This window comes from Atractosteus spatula, chromosome 13 (genome assembly GCF_055471065.1).
Source record: "Atractosteus spatula isolate fAtrSpa1 chromosome 13, fAtrSpa1.hap1, whole genome shotgun sequence".
NCBI classification, from domain to species: domain Eukaryota; kingdom Metazoa; phylum Chordata; class Actinopteri; order Semionotiformes; family Lepisosteidae; genus Atractosteus; species Atractosteus spatula.
In genome coordinates this window covers 1,939,020-1,958,653 of record NC_142718.1, presented here as the reverse complement: position 1 = coordinate 1,958,653, position 19,634 = coordinate 1,939,020, and the positions used below count along the sequence as shown (strand labels likewise).

Sequence of the window (19,634 nt, the reverse complement as noted above, 5' to 3'; positions counted from 1 at the left end):
TGCTGCAGACACACTGACTGACCCCTCCAGGACCAGGACTGGGCTGCCCTGCTGCATACACACTGACTGACCCCTCCAGGACCAGGACTGGACAGTCCTGCTGCAGACACACTGACTGACCCCTCCAGGACCAGGACTGGACAGTCCTGCTGCAGACACACTGACTGACCCTCCAGGACCAGGACTGGACAGCCCTGCTGCAGACACACTGACCAGTTCTCCAGGACGAGGACTGGAGTAGTGGAGAGAGAGGCAGACAGAAGGTAAGAGAAAACGCACAGAGCAACGACCAGGTCAATCGCTGGTTTTAATCAATTTGTGTCACTGGCTTTAATGCAACCAGTGCACTTATAGATAATTGAACTATTGATTTTTCTAATTATCAGCTAAATAATGAACGAGCCGTCTGTAGCAAGATCCCGAAATGAGGCAGACTGCAGGACCCACAGGTTGAGCAGCCCTGATTTGTCCTGAATGAAGCGCAGAAATGAGATGGGTCTCTGGCGCCACCTGGTGGAGTACGACTGCAGTCGGCAAGGATCCCTCTTCTCCTCATTGGGTTCCAGTGAGCAGAGTGAAAGCAGCTCAGGTTCCTGGTTCTGAGTTGCGGGTTGTGCCCGTGAGAGGAGGGGGAATAAAAATAAGACACAGGGACGCAGGAGAGAGAGTTTCAGCTTTAATGTAGAACGGTGAGCAGCCGCTGAGCCCTGCAGCACAGGTCACAGGTCACAGGGCATGGATTCATGGCTTTGCTGCACATACTGTTCGAAAGCATACAAATTGCTCGATAGTCATAATAACAACAACAATATAATATAATAAGAAGGGAACATAACAAAGAATTAGTCAAAACTTAATGTCACAAATAAAGCTAGACCAGTCCCAAACACAAAGATATACAGATATAAAATATGGCAGCGCGATGGGTTCTAGTGTCAGTGCACCTGGCCGTCCCCCCCCGCGTCCGGCCCGTTCCAGGATCCCTGCTCGCCGACTCTCGGGGGGGCCACAGAAGGGTCGCGCTTCCTCCCCGCACACGGCTGGGGCCTCACAGCCCTCTGGGGCTGGACCCGGGTCAGAACCGGGTCTTCTTTCACCCCCACGGTGGCGCTGGGGAGCCCCGTCTCCGGCCCATCCCGAATTCCAGGGTAAAATCACCCGGCCTGCCTGCTCCCACCTGTCCGAATCCCTGGTATCCACGACGATGACCGCCCCACACACACACACACACACACACACACACACACACACACACACGACCCAGGTGGGCCCAGGGGCCTCCTCTCATCTAGGATCGCGCTCACGGTCTCAGGACCATCATGCACCTGCACATCTCGGCTCACCGAGGGCGGTCTCTCGAGAGCAGCTCGGCCTGCAGGCCTGGGCCTCTGCTCGTGTCTGCGGCGCCTCTGGTGCGCCCCGTTTCCTTCGAACGGGCTCCGACACGGCCCCCCGCTCTGCGCGACGCGGCCGGGCGTTTACAGACAGAGAAGAAAGAACATACAGTATATTAAATAGATCATTAATAAATACTGTTTACAAAAAAAATCAAGACCACAAAGTCCTCGTCTGTTCCCACGGTTTCAACCGCATCCAGAAAGGTTTGAAGTCAATGGTCGGTCAATCAATCAATCAATCGATCAATGGGTTGACTAACGAAGGGTGTGTCCGATTTCCTGTTGGTCACCAGTGGGAAGCACCTCACACCTCACACAGCCCCTGGACGTCTTCGGAGCGCCTCTGGAGATCCAGCACCGACCACCCTTCTGAGACCTGACCTCTGACCCCGGGCACGACCCTTAGGCGGGTCAGGGGGGAGCCCTTTGCGACCCCCCCCCCCCCGCCTCCTCTCGTCTTCGTCCGTCTCTCCCGTCAGTTTTTTTTATATTACAATGAAACGTTGACAAGGCAATGACACAGCGTCAAAAATACAACCCTAAAAACACCCCCCACACCCCCACGTCCCCCAATCTCCCACCCTCCCCCGAACCCTTTAAAGATTTAATGCCAGCCCTGGTCCTGGGGAGCCACAGACCTCTGGGGCTTATAGATCTGGGATAGAAACACGATACAAGATCCTATAGGTCTTGGACAGAATTCACATCTAAGATCTTACAGACCTTGGATAGGTGTACAGTATAAGATCCTATAGGTCTTGGACAGAATTAAAATCTTATAGATCTAGAATCTTATACATCGTGGACTGGTACAGAATATGAGACCTTTCAGATCCTGGACTGATGTACAATATCAGATCTTACACATCACCAGGGCCTCAGCAGCCTCCTTGATTGGTCCAGTTATTCCTAAGATCGGAGAGCCTGCTGCTTCCCCTGGGGGCCCGGATTTCGGAAAGGGACCCTGGGAGCTCCTCGCGGCTCGCTGGGATCAGGGCTGGCTGCCCCCCCCACCCCCCGACAGTCTCCCCGGCGCGTGGGGTCCGGCGCTCTCTAGCTCTGCCCCTGGTGTCCGTTGATGATGTTCCCTCCGGGGGGCTGGATGTGGATGGAGTCCAGGATGGGCCTCAGCGCCTGTCCGAACGGCCTGCAACACGGACAGCGCGGACACCGCTACGTCAGCCGAAAGACCCGCTGGCTCAAGCCCGGGGGCGCGCGCGCGGAGACGGGGTGGGTAAGACGCCCGCGCTACGGGCGCGCGCTGTACCGTTACGGCACAGGGACGGCGCCATCGCTGCCTCAGGCAGTTCCCTCCTGACCCGTCTCGCGAGCCGCCTGCCGTACGAGACCAGGGGCCTGCAGAGCAGCGCGCTGATCTCCCCTGCCTCAGCAGGAGCAGATCCGACTCTCGACACCGAGCTTCCTGCAGCTCGCCGTCACTCCTCACCGCGTTCACAACCCTCAAAGGCTCCGACGAAGCCGGCCCGGTGCTTTCTGGTCAGCACACGAACCAGAGGGCACCAAGTGGAAACTACGTGGAAGTGCACTTCGGACCGCGAAGTGAAGGCAGCTCTTTACACGGAGCGTGGTGGGGGTGTGGAGCAAGCCACCCAGCCGTGTTGTTGAAGCCGATACCCTGGCTTCTTACGCGAAAGAGCTGGACGAGATCCTCTGGATCGATTAACTTCTAACTACGAATAGGCCTGGGTGGGTCAAATGGCCTCTCACATTCTTATTATGTGAACACAGGAGCTGAGCTCCATCACTGTCTACATCACAGAGGACGTGACAAGTTTCACAGCCGTTTACACGCCTGCTGGGAGTATTTCTGTCCTCTCCCGAGAGCTGGCGGATCGGAGAGGGCTCGGGGTCTGTAGAGCGAGGGAGCGGCGGCGAACAGCTCTCTCTCTCCTGCGCAATTATTCCACAGGCGAGTTAATTGGCTGACAAGGCTGGGGAGACACTCACGTGGACAGGACCTCGGAGGGCAGGTCGGTGATGTAGGCCGGGATCTTCCTCCCCGTCAGGAACTGACCCACCTCGTTACTGAAGGTGTTGCAGTTGTGCTCAAACAGCCGGTAACGATCCCCCCTGCAGGCACAGGGACACCCGTTAGCACCCCGAAGCTCCTCCCACCTGAGTGTCCACTTCAACCACAACACCCACATTCAAGTGCCAGAGAATGGAGTTATCCCTTTTCTTCCCCTGGCTATTAAGCCTACTTCATCTGGACAACTGACTGTACATTTTACTTTATATATACACACACATTATTTTCTTTCCCTTGTCATACACACGTCTCTCATTTGTGAGTGGGGTCCTGTTTATGTTAAATGGATTGTGGATTGTGTTCCGTCTTACATCTGCCTACCGAGCAAATCTCCCATCTGCGGCTACAAAAGTTAAGTCAGACAGAGAACATCAGCTGACACATCGGAGATGACACTCCCAGTGACTGATGCACAGGCAGAGAGGCCTAACCAGCCCCCCTGTTCCTAACCCCCACACCCCCTTGCAGTGCCCCTCCTGACCTGTAGGTGGACTCTCCAAGGGAGGAGAGGTACTCCATGAAGATCTCCTCAGTCACCTCTGTGTTGCCCAGGTCCACCACCGTGTTGGGAGGGCCCAGCATGGTCCCGCCCTGAAATCACACAAGCCACACCCCCTTGCGTCAGGAAGGCCCGCCCCCCTGCCCTGGATGGAAAGATCTCACTCTGGAGGGGAGGTCCTCAGAACGGGAAGGTAAGTGTGTAACGTATGTTGTGGATTTGAATATGACACCTGGCTCTGGTTGTAGCAGGTTGTTGTGAAGCCCAGGGAATAGATATCCAGGGAACATATTCTTACTGAGCCCGAGTACAGTGTGCAGGGAGGGAGCTGGGGTACAGAGTATAGGGTGCAGGAGTACTGAGATACAGGGTGAAGAGGGAGTGGGGTCTCATCTTGAGTCCCAGGGAACATGTTCTTACTGAGCCCTTAACTGCTGAGGTCAGTGGTCAGTGGATTCCTTTATTGGGTTTAATCTTGCCTGAGTAGACCATTTCAAGCTGCTTTCGGGCCTTGGTTCCAGGGATACTCTGCTGCAGGAGAGCTGCACACACGACGCTTCCTCCTCCCCACCCCCCCCAGACTCGCTCCCCTCCCCGTGTGCGGCCGCAGGGTTTCTCGGAGCCGCGACGCGAAACACAAAACAAGCAGAACTGGCGATTCCAGAAAAAAAATAAAACTCGATTTTAAAATTCTTCCACCACCAGCTACAGAACAACCTACGGTCGACTTGATCGCTTAAGAGCTCGTTTGGACAGGAATGCAGAAGACGAAGGGGTCCCCCCCCCCCACCCCCTTCCAGGAGCAGGAGGGGGTGCACTGAGGGCTGAGGGGGGCGTCTTTTAGACGGCGTCTTACCGGAGGGCAGCTGGAGATCCCCTCTCCCCCAAAGAAGAACTCGTCCCCATAGACCACGATGGAGGTGTGCCTGCGACACAAGACAGCACACAGTCAGGGCCCGAGCTCGGACTCGCCTCGTGGGGGGGGGCTTCTTTACACAGAGGGTTGTGGAGGCGTGGAACGAACAAACAAACACAACAGGCAAGGGAGGAGAGAGGAGCTGGCAAGGAGGGGATGAGGCGCCCTTGCCTCATTCCCGATCCAGAGCGATCTGAGCTCCTTCTCCCGTACTCAGCACGTTAAACTGGATGGCGTTTTTTTTCCAGGGGGGAGTTTTGAATTTTTTTTCCGGCGAAGCTCGGGGTCCGACGCTGAAACGCGTCGACACGGCGCCCCCGCTCAGAGGTAGGCTCAACCTCGGGGGGCCAGAGACGAGCGACGTCCTGGCCTTCTCTCTGCCCGAGCTCTTGACGACCCAGTGAAAAGCAGTGTTCCCTTAACTGGACACGTCCCCTTGTGTCTTAAGACCTGTTAACCCCAACCCCACCTCCCCAAGACAGCGCCCCCTGCAGTCAGGAGTCAGGCACTGACCCAGGGGGATGGAAAGAAGTTTGTAGGGGAGATCTCGAGCTGTTCCTGTACTTACCAAATGCCGTCTAGCTGTTTGCCTGCAAAATAATAAAAATGGTATATAAGTACGTTTCCATACAGCTACCCACCCCACCCCACCATGACCAGAAAGCCAGTTGTTCCCGATAAGCCTTGTGGAAACTCCGAAGCCCGTCCTGAGCCCTGACAGGCCTCTCCAACCACTGCACAAACCTAGCTGACATGGCTCAGCTGACCGCTTGACCAGTTAGTCAGTCCCTGCTGACCGCTTGACCGTTTCAGCGGGTCAAGACCGGTACTTTACATTCCACCCAGTTAAAAACAAACACCACCAACAACATGGAGAGCAGTTCAGTACCGCACCATCCCTTCACTTTGGACTGGTCAACGGTACAAGTTCATACCAAGCAAGACTCCCTCCCCAATTCCTAGAGACCAGTTGCCAAACCAGTAAACTAAATTTTACTGGGATCAACTGGGACTCCCAGTAGGCAATTATGACAGGACTACATGGCAATCTCCCGACACGAAACAACAGGAAATCCATTCCTTTAAAATATATTTTCCGTGGTACGCGTTAGGGTGTAAGGGACATTTTAAAATACCACTATTTTTTACTGTCGTGTCGTGTAGGAAGGTTTTAGAGGGATCATAGCGACGTTCGTGTTTTATTCCGGGAAAAGATCAGCTGACCTACCTCCTGGGGGCGTAAGATCAGAAATTGCCAATTCATGTTTCCTCCTTGTACACTGACCTCCTTCTCTACGGTACTTTCATTTTTTAAAAAATCCCGTCGAATAAAATAAATGTGTAAGACAAGCTCCATATAGAAATCGCATATGTAGTCAAAACCCCTCTTCCATTAAACAGATTTAATGGAAACGCGACAATAAATGTACCTGTCCGAGTGTACTGTATGTCTCGCCCGGAAAACCGAATGGGACCGTATAGTAATAACACTAATTTAATTATACCTGCGGGTTTGCGGTCTGAGATATCGAGATAAAAAAAAACGTCGCTGAAAAATGTTATGTATAAAGGATTCGGTGACACCTGAAGTCCCATTCACTGTCGATGTATAAACATAGTGCTCTAGTTTTGTTTTGTTTTTTTTACCGAAGAGATGCGAGGAAATGTCGTTTAACTATGAATGTTTCGTGTAAGACACAAGATAAATGGCTTCATCACTCTCAGTACAATCGTGGATTCGCATTTTTCACACAACAGGGAGAATTTTCATTTTCGGCAACCGACGGTTATTAGTACCAAGACGACAACCTTTAAGCCCGTAGGCCTGCCGCTCTAAAGAAATCCTCGGTCTGTCCTGACGTCCTACGCCGCACCGGCTCGCCTTCTTCACGGAAGGCCGGGCCGCGACTCCCCGCGGGGTGCTTACCCAGCATTATAGGACTAAGCTGCCGTGCCATCCCCTTGGAGAGGTCGTAAATGTACAGTTTGACGGGATAGGTCGAGTTGCGTTGCTCCATGACGAGAGGAATGGATGCGAATAAATATTCCGTTTATATACAAACGTATCGTTGCTATGTGTGCATGTAGTGGCAGGTTAATAGAAATCTTCTCTCTCTATATATCTATAAAAAAAATGCCGGGCGCCAATAATTAAAAACAAGCAAAACTACTGCAGGAACGGGTATTAGTTACACAAGACCTAGCAGCTGGAGGAGCACAGCGCCGGCTGCGACGCTCGTTCAGCCCTCTGCTGTGAAAAATGACTCTTCCCACTGCCAAACCCGCTCACAGACACGGGTGTTGTGGCGATCAGCTGATTTAATGGAGATTGAGCAGCGTGTGTCACTAGGGAGCAACAGAAGCTGTGTTGAGCTGCCCCGCCGGGCAACGATCTTTCACCAAAAAAATATTGTTTGGGGGAAAAAGAGGTCAAGTGTGCCTGTTTTAGTGACTCCCCCCCTTTACCACCCCTGTGTGCGCACCAGCAGCGGCTGGTTAGAAACCTGCAGTTCACAGTAAGATCCTGGGTTTTAAATCGCAGCCGCAGAGATGAAACGCTTCCATTAATAATGCCAGCTAGGCGCGAATGCGGATTTTGTGAGTCAGCATCCCAGCTGGCCCCTGTCCTGCACCGGGACCCATGGAGTCCCGACAGCTGTGTGCGCCCCACTCATGTGTGTGTGAGGCCCTCCGCCGCCGTTATATCCAGGGACAGACTCCAGTTTCTGCCGGAGCAGGGCGGCAGGGCTCTGGGGTGTGACCCTCGGGACTTCGGCCCCCTGGGTCCCCCCGATGCTCCAGGATTTTCATAGTGTCCTGAAGGTTTATCCCCAGACCTCCACAGTGACCAGCTCGGGTGCTAGGAGAGGGCCGGACTGTATTGTCGGCATGTGGGGTTTGTGCATGTCCACATCGAGACAGGCCCGTCCCTCAGCTGGAACCCCCGCCTGAAGACCCTACTGAAACAGGACCGACCAGTGAGGGGCTCATCCTGCACTTTAATTTGGAAATTTTTTGTACGGATCCATGTTATTCCATCTCTCGACGTTATTTATTTTAATACTGATGCGTGTTGAGGGTGGTGTGTGAAGATGTGTTGGGTTTTGGGTGGGTGCCCTCCATTACTGGCTTTGTGTTGTGTAGGTCTTTAATTCCATGGGCTTCCCTCATTGGCTGACTGCGTCTGCTTGTGTGCACACAAAACGCACGCTCTTCCCTCATTGGCTGACTGCGTCTGCTTGTGTGCACACAAAACGCACGCTCTTCCCTCATTGGCTGACTGCGTCTGCTTGTGTGCACACAAAACGCACGCTCTTCCCTCATTGGCTGACTGCAACTGCTTGTGTCCAGCTTGTGTGGAGTTTTTGGCCAGTTGCACAGTCCTGAAGTCCTGAGGTTTAAGGTGCCCTAAGTGGTCCGTTGCACAAAGCTGGCGGATGAGGTCGGTGCCCCACGTCACTCATGACGTCTCCATATTTTGCACCTGCAAATGTAAGAAAGCGTCGTTGTTAAGTTGTCTTGCGCAAGAAAACTCCGGCGACTAAAAGGTTCACAACCTTCTCATGAAGCCACTGTTTCGGTTAACGTGTTCTGTTAACGTGCTGTGTGGTTTGGAAAACCTGATTCCTTGCTCACTTTGCTACAAATGGACAGTTTTACATTTCACATGTCCTTTTTCACTAGATACCTGGACCATCATCCATCCACTTTGCAACCGTTTTTCCAATGCAACGGGCGCAAGGCAGGATACAACCTGGATGGGACGCCAGTCCATCACAGGGCAGACATACGCGCTCACACCTGGGCCAATTTTCCCAGAAGCCAATTAACCCACCAATATGCTATTAGACTGTGGGAGGAAACCAGAGCACCTGGAGGAAAACTACGTGAACACAAGGAGATCAAACAAAACTCCACCGAGGTGGAGATAGCACGCTAGAAATTGTACCTGGGGCCAGCTGCAGGGTTACATACATAGCAGGGAAATTCAATTGTGGCGGGCGCGCATATTCGACGTCTTACGGCAAGTTGAGCGCCAGCACGTTGGAGGCGTGGTTTCAACGGCCCCGCGAACGCTGCTTTGTGATTGGCCGCCCATCCCCGTCAATCACTGCGTGCGCGCCGTGGCGGTTGTTGCGGGCTCGCTCTCTGAGGAAGGAGGGTTGCTGTAGCTGCTGTCGCTTTCCGACACCAGGAGGCGAAAGCGCGTCCAAGCTCACCGTGCACGGGATTTAAAAAGAGGTAGGTGACGCATAAGCTGGCGACCGCCAAGCTGTTTGCCCGCCTGGGCCGCTTAATTCTTCACAACAGTGTTTTAATCGCTGAAGCACGCTGGCAAGTTTCGGTGTTTGGCGAGCTGTGCCTCTAGGGCTCCCAATTGGCTGAGCTGCCATTGAAAGCTGCTGTCATTGGTGGAGGGAGGTGTCGGTTACCGCCCACTAAACATGCCCTAAACAAGCGAGGTTCAGGAGAGTCTCTCTCAAATTATTGTTGTCCTGGAATCCGAAGTCGGTCCTCTTTTTGTGTTCGTCTAAGAGTGCTGACCCAATCCTGATCCTGCAGGGCCTCTTCAGGTTTTATTCCATCTGTTAACGGACTAGGCTGGACCAATAGAATAGAATAGATTCTTCTAGCTCTTCGGATGGTGATTATTTTGAGAGACCTGGAAAATACTGACCGGCCCTCCAGGGGCAGCAGGACTGGACAGCCCTCCTGCAGACGCACTGACCCTCCAGGACCAGGACTGGTCAGGCCCCCGGTTTAACAACATCCTGTAAACTGTGGTGAAGTCGCTCAGACATCAGACAGGACAGAAACAGCCCTCCAGGATAAACCTCCAGTTTCCAGGTCTGCGCAGCGCCATGTCCTGCGATTCAGAATGTGGCAACAAATCTTCCAGCGATGTGAAGCGACCCTATTATACTGAAAATATGCAGGCTTGTGAATACAACTCTTTTAATCCAATAGGAATATTGCTCTTTATTCCGAGATGGTTTTCTGTCAGATGCTTGTTACCTTGTTCACTGTGCATGCAGATCACGCTGGAACACTCCTGTGGTGAAACGTCAGCAGCGTAGCCTGTACTCATACATCGCGTTACACTAGTCTGCTACAGTGACTAGCGAGCAGGAAGGGCTGCACCATCACACTGCAATTCGTGGGAACTCGCATTTGTGAGAACGTGTCGCTTTACGGTGCTTTCATGAAGCTCACGATTTTGTGCCTCGTTCGGAATTTGCCAGATGTTTCAATCATGTCAACAAATGTGTTTTTTTACTGAGATTTAATAATTGGTTTGAGGAATTGGGACTGTAGTTCCCCTTAAAATCATCTGCATCAACACATAAGAAAGACTAAACAGCCTCCTCTCGTTTCTAATCTACCTGGCCCATTGGGTAGTTAGTAATTGGGTGAGCTGAGGATTTCATTGAGCTGTTTCCTGAGAGGAACCAGGGGATCGTCCATCACGGCAGGGCATCTCGTTCCACACCCCCACCACCCTTTGTGTAAAGAGGCGCCTGTGTGTGTGTTTGAGTGTGTTCCAGATCTGAGGGGGCCGAGCCAGCTGCCAGGTCATGGCAGAGTGGGACGACTACTACCGTCACGAGAGGGAGGAGGAGGCGGAGCAAGAGGAGGGGGAGGAGTCTGGAGGTGGGTGTGTGGTGAATAAGTAGAGGGGGTGGGGTCAGCTGTACAGCACAGGAAGTGGCACTGTACTCTATTACACTGTACTGTCTCACACTCTAGTGCCTCACACTGTTCTATATGCTTGTACCGTGCTGATACAGACCTGTTCACATTGCTGTACTGTATCACACTGCACTACACTGTGTTGTAGCACACTGTGTGTCGTGCTGCCACACTTTACTGCATCACACGGTACTGCTTGTACTCACACTCCAGTGCATCACACTACTGGACTGTATACCACAATTCTACACTACTGTATCACACTGAAGTGTATCACTGTGCTGTTTGTGCTGTATCAGTCTGTGTTGTGCTGTGCAATGCTCTACCACTCTGTGCTGTGCTTTGTCACTCTGTGCTGTGCAGTGCTGTATCACTCTGTGCTGTGCTGTAGTGAATCCCTCTGTGCTGTAGTGAATCCCTCTGTGCTGTGCTGTAGTGAGTCCCTCTGTGCTGTAGTGAGTCCCTCTGTGCTGTAGTGAATCCCTCTGTGCTGTAGTGAATCCCTCTGTGCTGTGCTGTCCTGTGTTTCAGGGGACTACAAGTTCTCCGGCCGGGACAGCCTGGTGTTCCTGGTCGATGCCTCAAAGGAGATGTTGGTGAAGTCGGAGGATGACATCACCCCCTTCGAAATGACCCTGCAGGTGAGCGACACACAGACAGAGGGAGAGAGGGAGAGAGAAGGCCCTGCAGGTACTGACCAGCCCCGTGTCTCCTGCCGCAGTGTGTGCGCAGCGTCTACACCAGCAAGATCATCAGCAGTGACCGCGACCTGGTGGCGCTGGTGTTCTACGGGACGGCCAAGCACAAGAACTCCGTGTCCTTCAAGCACGTCTACGTCTACCACGACCTGGAGAGCCCAGGTGAGGACAGGGCTAGCTCACTGACCACACTGCGGTCACCACAGGGCACTCTCGCTGTCCTGACCGGCTGTACGCTCTCCAGGCTCACTGTACAGCTCACTGACCACACTGCGGTCACCACAGGACACTCCTCCTGTCCTGACCGGCTGTACACTCCCCCCTCTCCCTCTGCCTCACTCTCACCTCACCCTCCTCTCTCTCTCTCTCTCTCTCTCTCTCTCTCTCTCTCTCTCTCTCTCTGCCTCCCACTCGGTACCTCTGTGTCAGGGGCCCGGCGGGTCCAGGAGCTGGACCGGCTCCAGGGAGAGAAGGGCCGGCAGCTGGTGAAGGAGGAGCTGGGCTGCAGTCCCGACTTCTCCCTGGGGGAGGCACTGTGGGCCTGCTCCAACCTCTTCAGCGACGTCAAGCTGCGCCTCAGCCACAAGCGCCTGATGATCTTCACCAACCAGGACGACCCGCACGGCGGCGACCGCGCCCGGGACAGGCTGGCCCGCACCAAGGCGGCTGACCTGAAGGAGACGGGTGAGGGGGGGGGCGGGCGGCGGGCAATGCTGGGGCCCTGGGGGTTCGGTTCCGGACCCCGCATGTGCTGTCTGTGTGGAGTTCGCACGTTCTTCCCTTGTTCACATTCCCTCGTGATATCTAGTGCTCTGCCACCCTTGAAATGTCATCCTGAGGAAATCAGCTCTCTCTCGGACTGCACAGGGCGGAGCTTGGAGAAACTCGATGTTTAAGGTGCTTTGTGAAATATTTTAAAATTGTTGCTGAGGACCTGAGTTGTCTGCCCCTTGGGGGTTCAGTTCTGGACCTGGGGTGCTGTCTGTGTGGAGTCTGCATGTTCTTCCCTCGTTCCTCTGGGTGCTCCAGTTTCCTTCCACAGTCCAAAGACAGGCTGGTAGATTCGTTCTGGGAAAACTGACCTTCCTGTGATTCTGTGTGTGTGTCTGCCCTGCGTCGGGCTAGCGTCCCGTCCAGGGTGTAGCCTGCCCTGTGGCCGTTGCTTGCTGGGATAGGCTCTGGCTCCCCCAGGACCCTGAATTGGGTTGGAAGATAGACGGACGGAGGTTAGGTGAAACTGTGAGTTTGTGCGTTTGTAGTAAACGTCTCAGATGCCCCTGCTTGTGTGAGAGCAGACGTGAGTGACCCATCTGGCCTGGGGGTTCTCCCCGACCGGTTGACGGCTGTGCGGGGAAAAAAGGGGGGCGCAGATCTCATCCCAGTCCCGGTGTGTGTGTCTGTCTGAACCCCAGGGGTGATCCTGGACCTCATCCACCTGCAGAAGCCCGGCGGCTTCGACCTCTCCCGGTTCTTCTGCGACGTCGTCTCCCCGGCCGAGGGCAGCGAGGAGGAGCTGGGGGTGCAGATGGAGCCTTCTGGGAAACTGGAGGACCTGCAGAGGAGGGTGAGGGCCAAGGAGCTGAAGAAGAGGGCCCAGGCCAGGTGAGGGGCGTGGCACCTGCAGCGAAATCAGTGATCAGTAAGAGCTCAGTGCAGGGGAGGGTGTGCAGTGTGTTCACTGCGGTGATATTGGTGATCAATAAGAGCTCAGAGCAGGGGAGGGTGTGCAGTGTGTTCACTGCGGCGATATTGGTGATCAGTAAGAGCTCAGAGCAGGGGAGGGTGTGCAGTGTGTTCACTGTGGCGATATCGGTGATCAGTAAGAGCTCAGAGCAGGGGAGGGTGTGCAGTGTGTTCACTGTGGTGATATCGGTGATCAGTAAGAGCTCAGAGCAGGGGAGGGTGTGCAGTGTGTTCACTGCGGCGATATCGGTGATCAGTAAGAGCTCAGAGCAGGGGAGGGTGTGCAGTGTGTTCACTGCGGCGATATCGGTGATCAGTAAGAGCTCAGAGCAGGGGAGGGTGTGCAGTGTGTTCACTGCGGTGATATCGGTGATCAGTAAGAGCTCAGAGCAGGGGAGGGTGTGCAGTGTGTTCACTGCGGCGATATCGGTGATCAGTAAGAGCTCAGAGCAGGGGAGGGTGTGCAGTGTGTTCACTGCGGCGATATCGGTGATCAGTAAGAGCTCAGAGCAGGGGAGGGTGTGCAGTGTGTTCACTGCGGCGATATCGGTGATCAATAAGAGCTCAGAGCAGGGGAGGGTGTGCAGTGTGTTCACTGCGGCGAAATCGGTGATCAATAAGCTCAGAGCAGGGGAGGGTGTGCCGTGTGGTAGATATTTATCACGTGGGGGTGTAGCCTGGGGGGTAAATCTGATCTCATCAGGCTGTGGGTTCGAGTCTCTGCTGCAGACACTGCTGTTGTGCGCTTGAGTGAGCTACTGTACCCCAGCTGTGAAAGTGGGGAGCAGCGTTGCTCATGGGGGTGATCCCATGCGATAGACCAGCGGGGGACAGGGTCACGTGCTCTCCAGTCGGCTCGACACCGGGCCCTGACCTGCTCCCCTCCTGCCCCTCTCTGCCCCAGGATCCCGCTGTCCCTGGGGGAGGGGGTGTCCCTGGCCGTGGGGGTGTACGTCCTGGCCCGGACCGCGACCAAGCCCCCCGCAGTGCGCCTGTACCGCGACACCAACGAGCCGGTCCGCACCAAGACCCGGCTCTACCACGCACAGACGGGGAGCCTGCTGCTGCCCAGCTACACCAAGAGGTCCCAGGTGTGCGCACGCTCCGGGTTTTACCCAGCGCCTTCAGAAGCCTCTTTTTAAGGCACTATATCACATGAACGTCATAATAAATGTCTCTATTATTATGCTGTTAGTGGAGCAGAATAACGAGCCTGAAAGGTCCAGGGCCCGCTGCCGGTTTCGCTGGGCCCGAACTGCGGCCTGGCTGTCGGTGCTGAGCGACTGTCTCTGTCCGGCTCTGTCCCAAGACCTACAGGGACCGGCAGATCGTGCTGGAGAACGAGGAGGTGGCCGAGCTGAAGAAGTTCGAGGAGCCGGGCTTGGTTCTGATTGGGTTCAAGCCCCTGGACCGCCTGAAGAGGCACCATCACATCCGGCCCGCCCTCTTCATCTACCCCGAGGAGCAGCAGGTCACAGGTCAGGGGTCACCCTCCCTCCCTCAGTGCAGTGTTAAGGTACTGTATGAATGCAATATTATATAATTCCTGTACGTTTCTCTCCCCCTCCCTCTCAGGCAGTTCAAAGCTGTTCACAGCCCTGCTGAAGAGGTGCTCTGAAAGGGGCGTGTTCGCCGTGTGTCGCTACACCCCTCGCCGGAACACGCCCCCCCGCTTCGTTGCCATGGTGCCCCAGAGGGAGGAGCTGGATGCCAACAACCTGCAGACCACACCCCCAGGTACGGCCCCGCCCACGCCGGAGCCCTATAAAAGCGGATCCGGAAAAGGGCAGGTCGTTATTTCCCACCCGGCCCGCAGCCCTGAGCCCTTCCTCGCCCCTCCGCAGGTTTCCACCTGATCTTCCTGCCCTTCGCCGACGACATCCGCACGCTGGACGCCCCCGAGAAGACGCCCGCCAGTCCGGAGCAAGTGGGGAAGATGAAGGAGATCGTGCACAAGCTGCGCTTCAAGTACAGGTCTGAGGGTGGCGCTGCACGTGAGCCCTGTGTGTGCTCTGTCTGTGCTCTGTCTGTGCTCTGTCTGTGCTCTGTCTGTGTGAGCCCTGTGTGTGCTCTCTGTGAGCCCTGTGTGTGCTCTCTGTGAGCCCTGTGTGTGCTCTCTGTGAGAGCCCTGTGTGTGCTCTCTGTGAGAGCCCTGTGTGTGCTCTCTGTGAGAGCCCTGTGTGTGCTCTCTGTGTGTGCTCTCTGTGAGAGCCCTGTGTGAGCCCTGTGTGTGCTCTCTGTGAGCCCTGTGTGTGCTCTCTGTGTGTGCTCTCTGTGTGTGCCCTGTGTGTGCCCTGTGTGTGCCCTGTGTGAGCTCTATGTGAGCCCTGTGAGTGCTCTGTGAGTGCCCTGTGTGAGCCCTGTGTGTGCCCTGTGTGAGCCCTGTGTGTGCTCTGTTTCAGGTGTGATGCGTTCGAGAACCCCTCACTCCAGCAGCACTTCCGCAACCTGGAGGCCCTGGCGCTGGACTTGATGGAGCCAGAGCCCATCGAAGACCACACCAGTAAGACTGTGCGCCTCTCTCCCCCCTCTCTCTCTCCACACCAGTAAGACTGCGCCCCCCTCTCCCCCCTCTCTCTCTCCACACCAGTAAGACTGCGCCCCACTCTCTCTCCACACCAGTAAGACTGCGCCCCCTCTCTCTCTCCACACCAGTAAGACTGCGCCCCTCTCTCTCTCCACACCAGTAAGACTGCGCCCCCTCTCTCTCTCCACACCAGTAAGACTGCACCCCCTCTCTCTCTCCGCACCAGTAAGACTGCACCCCACTCTCTCTCCACACCAGTAAGACTGAGCCCCCCTCTCCCCCCTCTCTCTCTCCACACCAGTAAGACTGCGCCCCCCTCTCCCCCCTCTCTCTCTCCACACCAGTAAGACTGCACCCCACTCTCTCTCCACACCAGTAAGACTGAGCCCCCCTCTCCCCCCTCTCTCTCTCCGCACCAGTAAGACTGCGCCCCCCTCTCTCTCCACACCAGTAAGACTGCGCCCCTCTCTCTCCACACCAGTAAGACTGCGCCCTCTCTCTCTCCCTGTCTGACCAGAGCCCAAGCTGGACGTGATGGACCAGAGGCTGGGTGTCCTGGCCCAGGAGTTCAAGGAGCTGGTCTACCCCCCCGACTACAACCCCGAGGGCAAGGGTCCCGCGCAGAAACGCAAGCCAGGTGAGGGAGGAGGGGGCCGGGGGAGGGGCCGGAAAGCGGGAGCGCAGAAGCAGGCAGAGGGGGAGCAGTTTTCCAGCTGGGAAATGGCTGTGAGGGTGGGCGCCGGTGCGAGTCCCAGGCTGACGCAGTGAGTCCTCCTGTCCAGCAGAGGGCGGCGGCGGGGCGGAGAAGAAGGCCCGCGTGGAGGTCTCGGAGGAGGGGCTGCGGGCCCACGTGGAGAAAGGCACCCTGGGGAAGCTGACGGTGCCGGTGCTGAAGGACGCCTGCCAGCAGCTGGGAGTCCGGACCACCGGCACCAAGAAACAAGAGCTGATAGACGCCCTGACCAAGCACTACAGCTGCTGAGGCCACCAGGGGGCGCTGTGGGGGCTGGTGAGTGCGTGGGCCTCCGTCGGGAGAGCGATCAGGATTCCTTTCCGCTGCGGATCAGCTGCTCTTCGGGTTTACTTTGTTTTTTTTCTTTTCCTGGAAATTTAGAATCGCCAACCGTTTCCCACCTTGTAAGCCCCCCCCCCCCCCCAGTGTTGGAAGTGGCGACTGTCAAGTCTCCATCCCACCGCTGCCACCATCGCGTTGGGGACGGGGCCCCCCCGTGCTGGGCAAGCGCGCGCCGTGGACGCGCCCCCGCTAACCCCCAGACTCCTCAGGGCGAGGCCTGACGCAGCTCTCGCCGACAGCGCTAAAACCCGCCGTCTGCGAGGTGACCACAAGGGGGCGATGCTGCGCAGCTAGCCCAAGACACCTGGGTAAATCCTGGCCCCGCCCAGATATCCCACCTTTGGTTGTGTCAAAGCTCTTCGCCGGCAGAATCGCTGTTCTTGCCACTTGTTGTTCCCCCTCGGGCCTGCAGGCTGGGTTCTGTCTTCACACACTGATGGCGCCCTTTGTATTTGTCTCCCCTGTTTGCTTTTTTTAACTTGTTAATAAAACTGGAATATAGAAAAAGTTTCCTCTCTCTTTCGTGTTTTTTCTCTCCCCCCCGCTACTCTCTTTGATGGCTGTCTTTGTCTCCCCCCCCCCCCCAGGTAAGAGATCTGCAGTATGTAGCAGATTGAGCCAGACGGCCATGCTGAGTTTTTATTGGGGTTTTCTCCTTATTTTCTGTACATTGGCACGGGCAGTATGACCACTGTGTGTCTCCCAGGTGGGGCTGCTGGTGCAGAATAATCACTGTGTGTCTCCCAGGTGGGGCTGCTGGTGCAGAATGATGACTGTGTGTCTCCCAGATGTGGTTACTGGTGCAGAATGATCACTGTGTGTCTCCAAGATGGGGCTGCTGGTGCAGAATGATCACTGTGTGTCCCCAAGGTTGGGTTACTGGTGCAGAATGATCACTGTGTGTCTCCCAGGTGGGGCTGCTGGTGCAGAATGATCACTGTGTGTCCCCAAGGTGGGGCTGCTGGTGCAGAATGATCACTGTGTGTCCCCAAGGTTGGGTTACTGGTGCAGAATGGCCACTGTGTGTCTTCCAGAGGGGTTACTGGTGCAGAATGATCCCTGTGTGTCTCCCAGCTTGGGCTGCTGGTGCAGAATGACCACTGTGTGTCTCCCAGGTGGGGTTACTGGTGCAGAATGATCACTGTGTGTCTCCCAGCTGGGGCTGCTGGTGCAGAATGATCATAAATGTCCTGGATAGATGGGAGGGTAACCCCAGTGATGGACTGGGCAGTTTTAACCCCCTGCTGTAGGGCTTTGCGGTCAGCAGCACTGCAGTTGCCATACCACACTGTGATGCAGCCTGTCAGTGTGCTTTCTGTAGTGCATCTGTAAAAGTTAGTGAGGATCTGGGGACATATCTTAGCCTTCTTCAACCATCTTAGGAAGTACAGGCGCTGTTGCGCTTTCTTGATCAGACAGGTGGTGTTGAGAGAACGAATGGTCTTTACCAAACATTTGCTTTCTTCCGTCAGATAACATTATTCATTTTGTATTTTAAAGTGTGCAGATAAATATGTATAAATGTGTTGACATATGCAAACTCCCAAGAAAGAGAGTACTCTTTTGTGTCAGGAGTGAAAAAAAAAACAGTGAGCACAGGAGGGCACAGAAGGGTCAGGGTGCTACAGGACAACAGCTCTTAAATGTACAGCTTTCTCTACGGTATTGAAATCCCCTAACATATGCAGTTTGGTCTTTGGTTACCCCACAGTTGGTCTTTTATCTCTTATCTTCTTGAACCTGCATCTTGAGTGCCATCCTTACCTCACCACATCACACACTCTTAATTCAAATGACAAAGCAGATCTTCAGTTGCAGCACTTATTCTTAACAGACAGGTAAGGGCCGTCTTTTTATGTTGAATTTTGTTCTCTCCAAAGACGCCCAGCATTTTTATAAATACAGCCCCTTCCTTTGGCTTCAAGGCCCGTTTTCGAAGCCAGTGGTACCAGGTCATTGTTCTTCTGAGTTTATCCTCATCTCTCCCTTCAGATCATCCACCCTCTTTATTCAGACTGTTTCCAATTGCTGTAGCTCCTTTTTTCTTTGGGCACAGCTGGAAACAAAACTTGATCTGTATCCATTCAGAGTACATTGCCATAATCATAAAAAGGAAGATCGTCCTCTCTACTTATCAATTTCAAATTCTGGCAGCTCACTTCCTTCAAGGCATTAAGCCACTCAGCTGGAGGTCATCGGAGGACTACTTCACCTGCAATAAAACCAATACAGGTGCTCCTTCAGCTCTCTAAGTGCCGAAACAAACCACAGTTCAACCATACATCACTGAAAACGTCCCTCAGCTTCTCTAAGATTTCCTTAATTCTGCAGTGGTGGTTTGGGGTCAAGCTTGGTTCGTTCTGGCTCTTTTTTAATCCTTAGCCAAGCCAGTGAAGCCAAATGTATTATGAATAAACACAAAATAAACTGTGATAATGATAATGTTGTTTTATCGGCCAGATACAATTTCTTGCATGAGGAATGTGTCTTTTCGCAGACCCCAGCTTGCTCTCCATGAGACACACAGACAGGGAGAGAAGCTGGGGGTCAGAGTGCAGGGTCAGCCATTGTACAGCACCCCTGGAGCAGCTGGGGTGAAGGGCCTTGCTCAGGGGCCCAACGGAGTAGGATTCCTCTGCCGGCTGCGGGATTTGAACCAGCAACCTTCCATCCCCAAGCACAGATCCTGAGCCACAGAGCCACTGGTCCGCCCCCAATTAATACAGCTGTTAGCTGTTAATACAGCTACATTTGGGCCCCGACGAGCTCTGTTGGTAGAGCACGAGATTCATAACCTCAGGGTGGTGGGTTCCTGTCCCACGCTGGGCGCCAGGTCCTCCATGTTGGAGGCTGGGCACAAGGCTAACAGCCCTTCAAGGGATCTGAACGCCCTTCACGACCAGCTGGGCGTGCACGGGAGGAGCTGCTGGAGGACACGGCCGCGCGGCTGCGGGGGGGGGGGGGGCTGGAGCCCAGCGCCGGGGGCCAGTGACAGGTGGGGGTCCCCTCCAGCCTGCCTGTCCGCCCGCCTGGTGAGCAATGCAGAGAGGCAGTGTCTCTAATGGCCTCTGCCCTCTTGCACAGCACGTCCATTGGAG

The 19,634-nt window shown here is 54.8% G+C and overlaps 2 protein-coding genes across 6 annotated transcripts; one reads left to right on the top strand and one right to left on the bottom strand.

Annotated features, from left to right (window-relative positions):
* Window positions 1-665: 665 nt before the first annotated feature.
* Window positions 666-7,304, bottom strand: LOC148821597 (desumoylating isopeptidase 1-like). The gene is made up of 6 exons (XM_088929946.1): window positions 6,790-7,304; window positions 5,431-5,452; window positions 4,803-4,872; window positions 3,929-4,038; window positions 3,366-3,488; window positions 666-2,544 (listed from the first exon to the last, which is right to left on the bottom strand). Exons 1-6 carry the CDS (start codon window positions 6,878-6,880, stop codon window positions 2,451-2,453), a joined length of 510 nt encoding a protein of 169 aa, XP_088786072.1. The 5' UTR covers window positions 6,881-7,304; the 3' UTR covers window positions 666-2,450.
* A 1,668-nt stretch (window positions 7,305-8,972) lies between these two features.
* Window positions 8,973-17,043, top strand: xrcc6 (X-ray repair cross complementing 6). Of its 5 annotated transcripts, XM_088929936.1 has the most exons (14): window positions 8,973-9,104; window positions 10,399-10,514; window positions 11,085-11,194; window positions 11,275-11,413; window positions 11,681-11,935; window positions 12,664-12,853; window positions 13,839-14,025; window positions 14,244-14,412; window positions 14,510-14,671; window positions 14,779-14,908; window positions 15,337-15,437; window positions 15,979-16,098; window positions 16,244-16,470; window positions 16,576-16,604. In XM_088929936.1, exons 2-13 carry the CDS (start codon window positions 10,439-10,441, stop codon window positions 16,441-16,443), a joined length of 1,839 nt encoding a protein of 612 aa, XP_088786062.1. In that variant the 5' UTR covers window positions 8,973-9,104; window positions 10,399-10,438; the 3' UTR covers window positions 16,444-16,470; window positions 16,576-16,604. The 5 variants fall into 5 exon arrangements, with proteins under 5 accessions (XP_088786062.1, XP_088786063.1, XP_088786060.1 ...); XM_088929937.1 differs by having other exon boundaries at window positions 16,247-17,043; XM_088929934.1 differs by having other exon boundaries at window positions 16,244-17,043.
* Window positions 17,044-19,634: the final 2,591 nt, after the last annotated feature.

What these genes read in the sequence shown, in the direction of transcription:
- LOC148821597 (XM_088929946.1), bottom strand. Translation starts at nt 6,880, where the DNA reads ATGGAGCAACGCAACTCGACCTATCCCGTCAAACTGTACATTTACGAC. An exon ending in GCTTAGTCCTATAATGCTGG is followed by an intron (nt 5,453 to 6,789) that starts GTAAGCACCCCG and finishes ATTATTTTGCAG; the next exon opens with GCAAACAGCTAGACGGCATT. An exon ending in AAACAGCTAGACGGCATTTG is followed by an intron (nt 4,873 to 5,430) that starts GTAAGTACAGGA and finishes CTTGTGTCGCAG; the next exon opens with GCACACCTCCATCGTGGTCT.
- xrcc6 (XM_088929934.1), top strand. Translation starts at nt 10,439, where the DNA reads ATGGCAGAGTGGGACGACTACTACCGTCACGAGAGGGAGGAGGAGGCG. An exon ending in GGAGGGGGAGGAGTCTGGAG is followed by an intron (nt 10,515 to 11,084) that starts GTGGGTGTGTGG and finishes CCTGTGTTTCAG; the next exon opens with GGGACTACAAGTTCTCCGGC. An exon ending in CCACGACCTGGAGAGCCCAG is followed by an intron (nt 11,414 to 11,680) that starts GTGAGGACAGGG and finishes CCTCTGTGTCAG; the next exon opens with GGGCCCGGCGGGTCCAGGAG.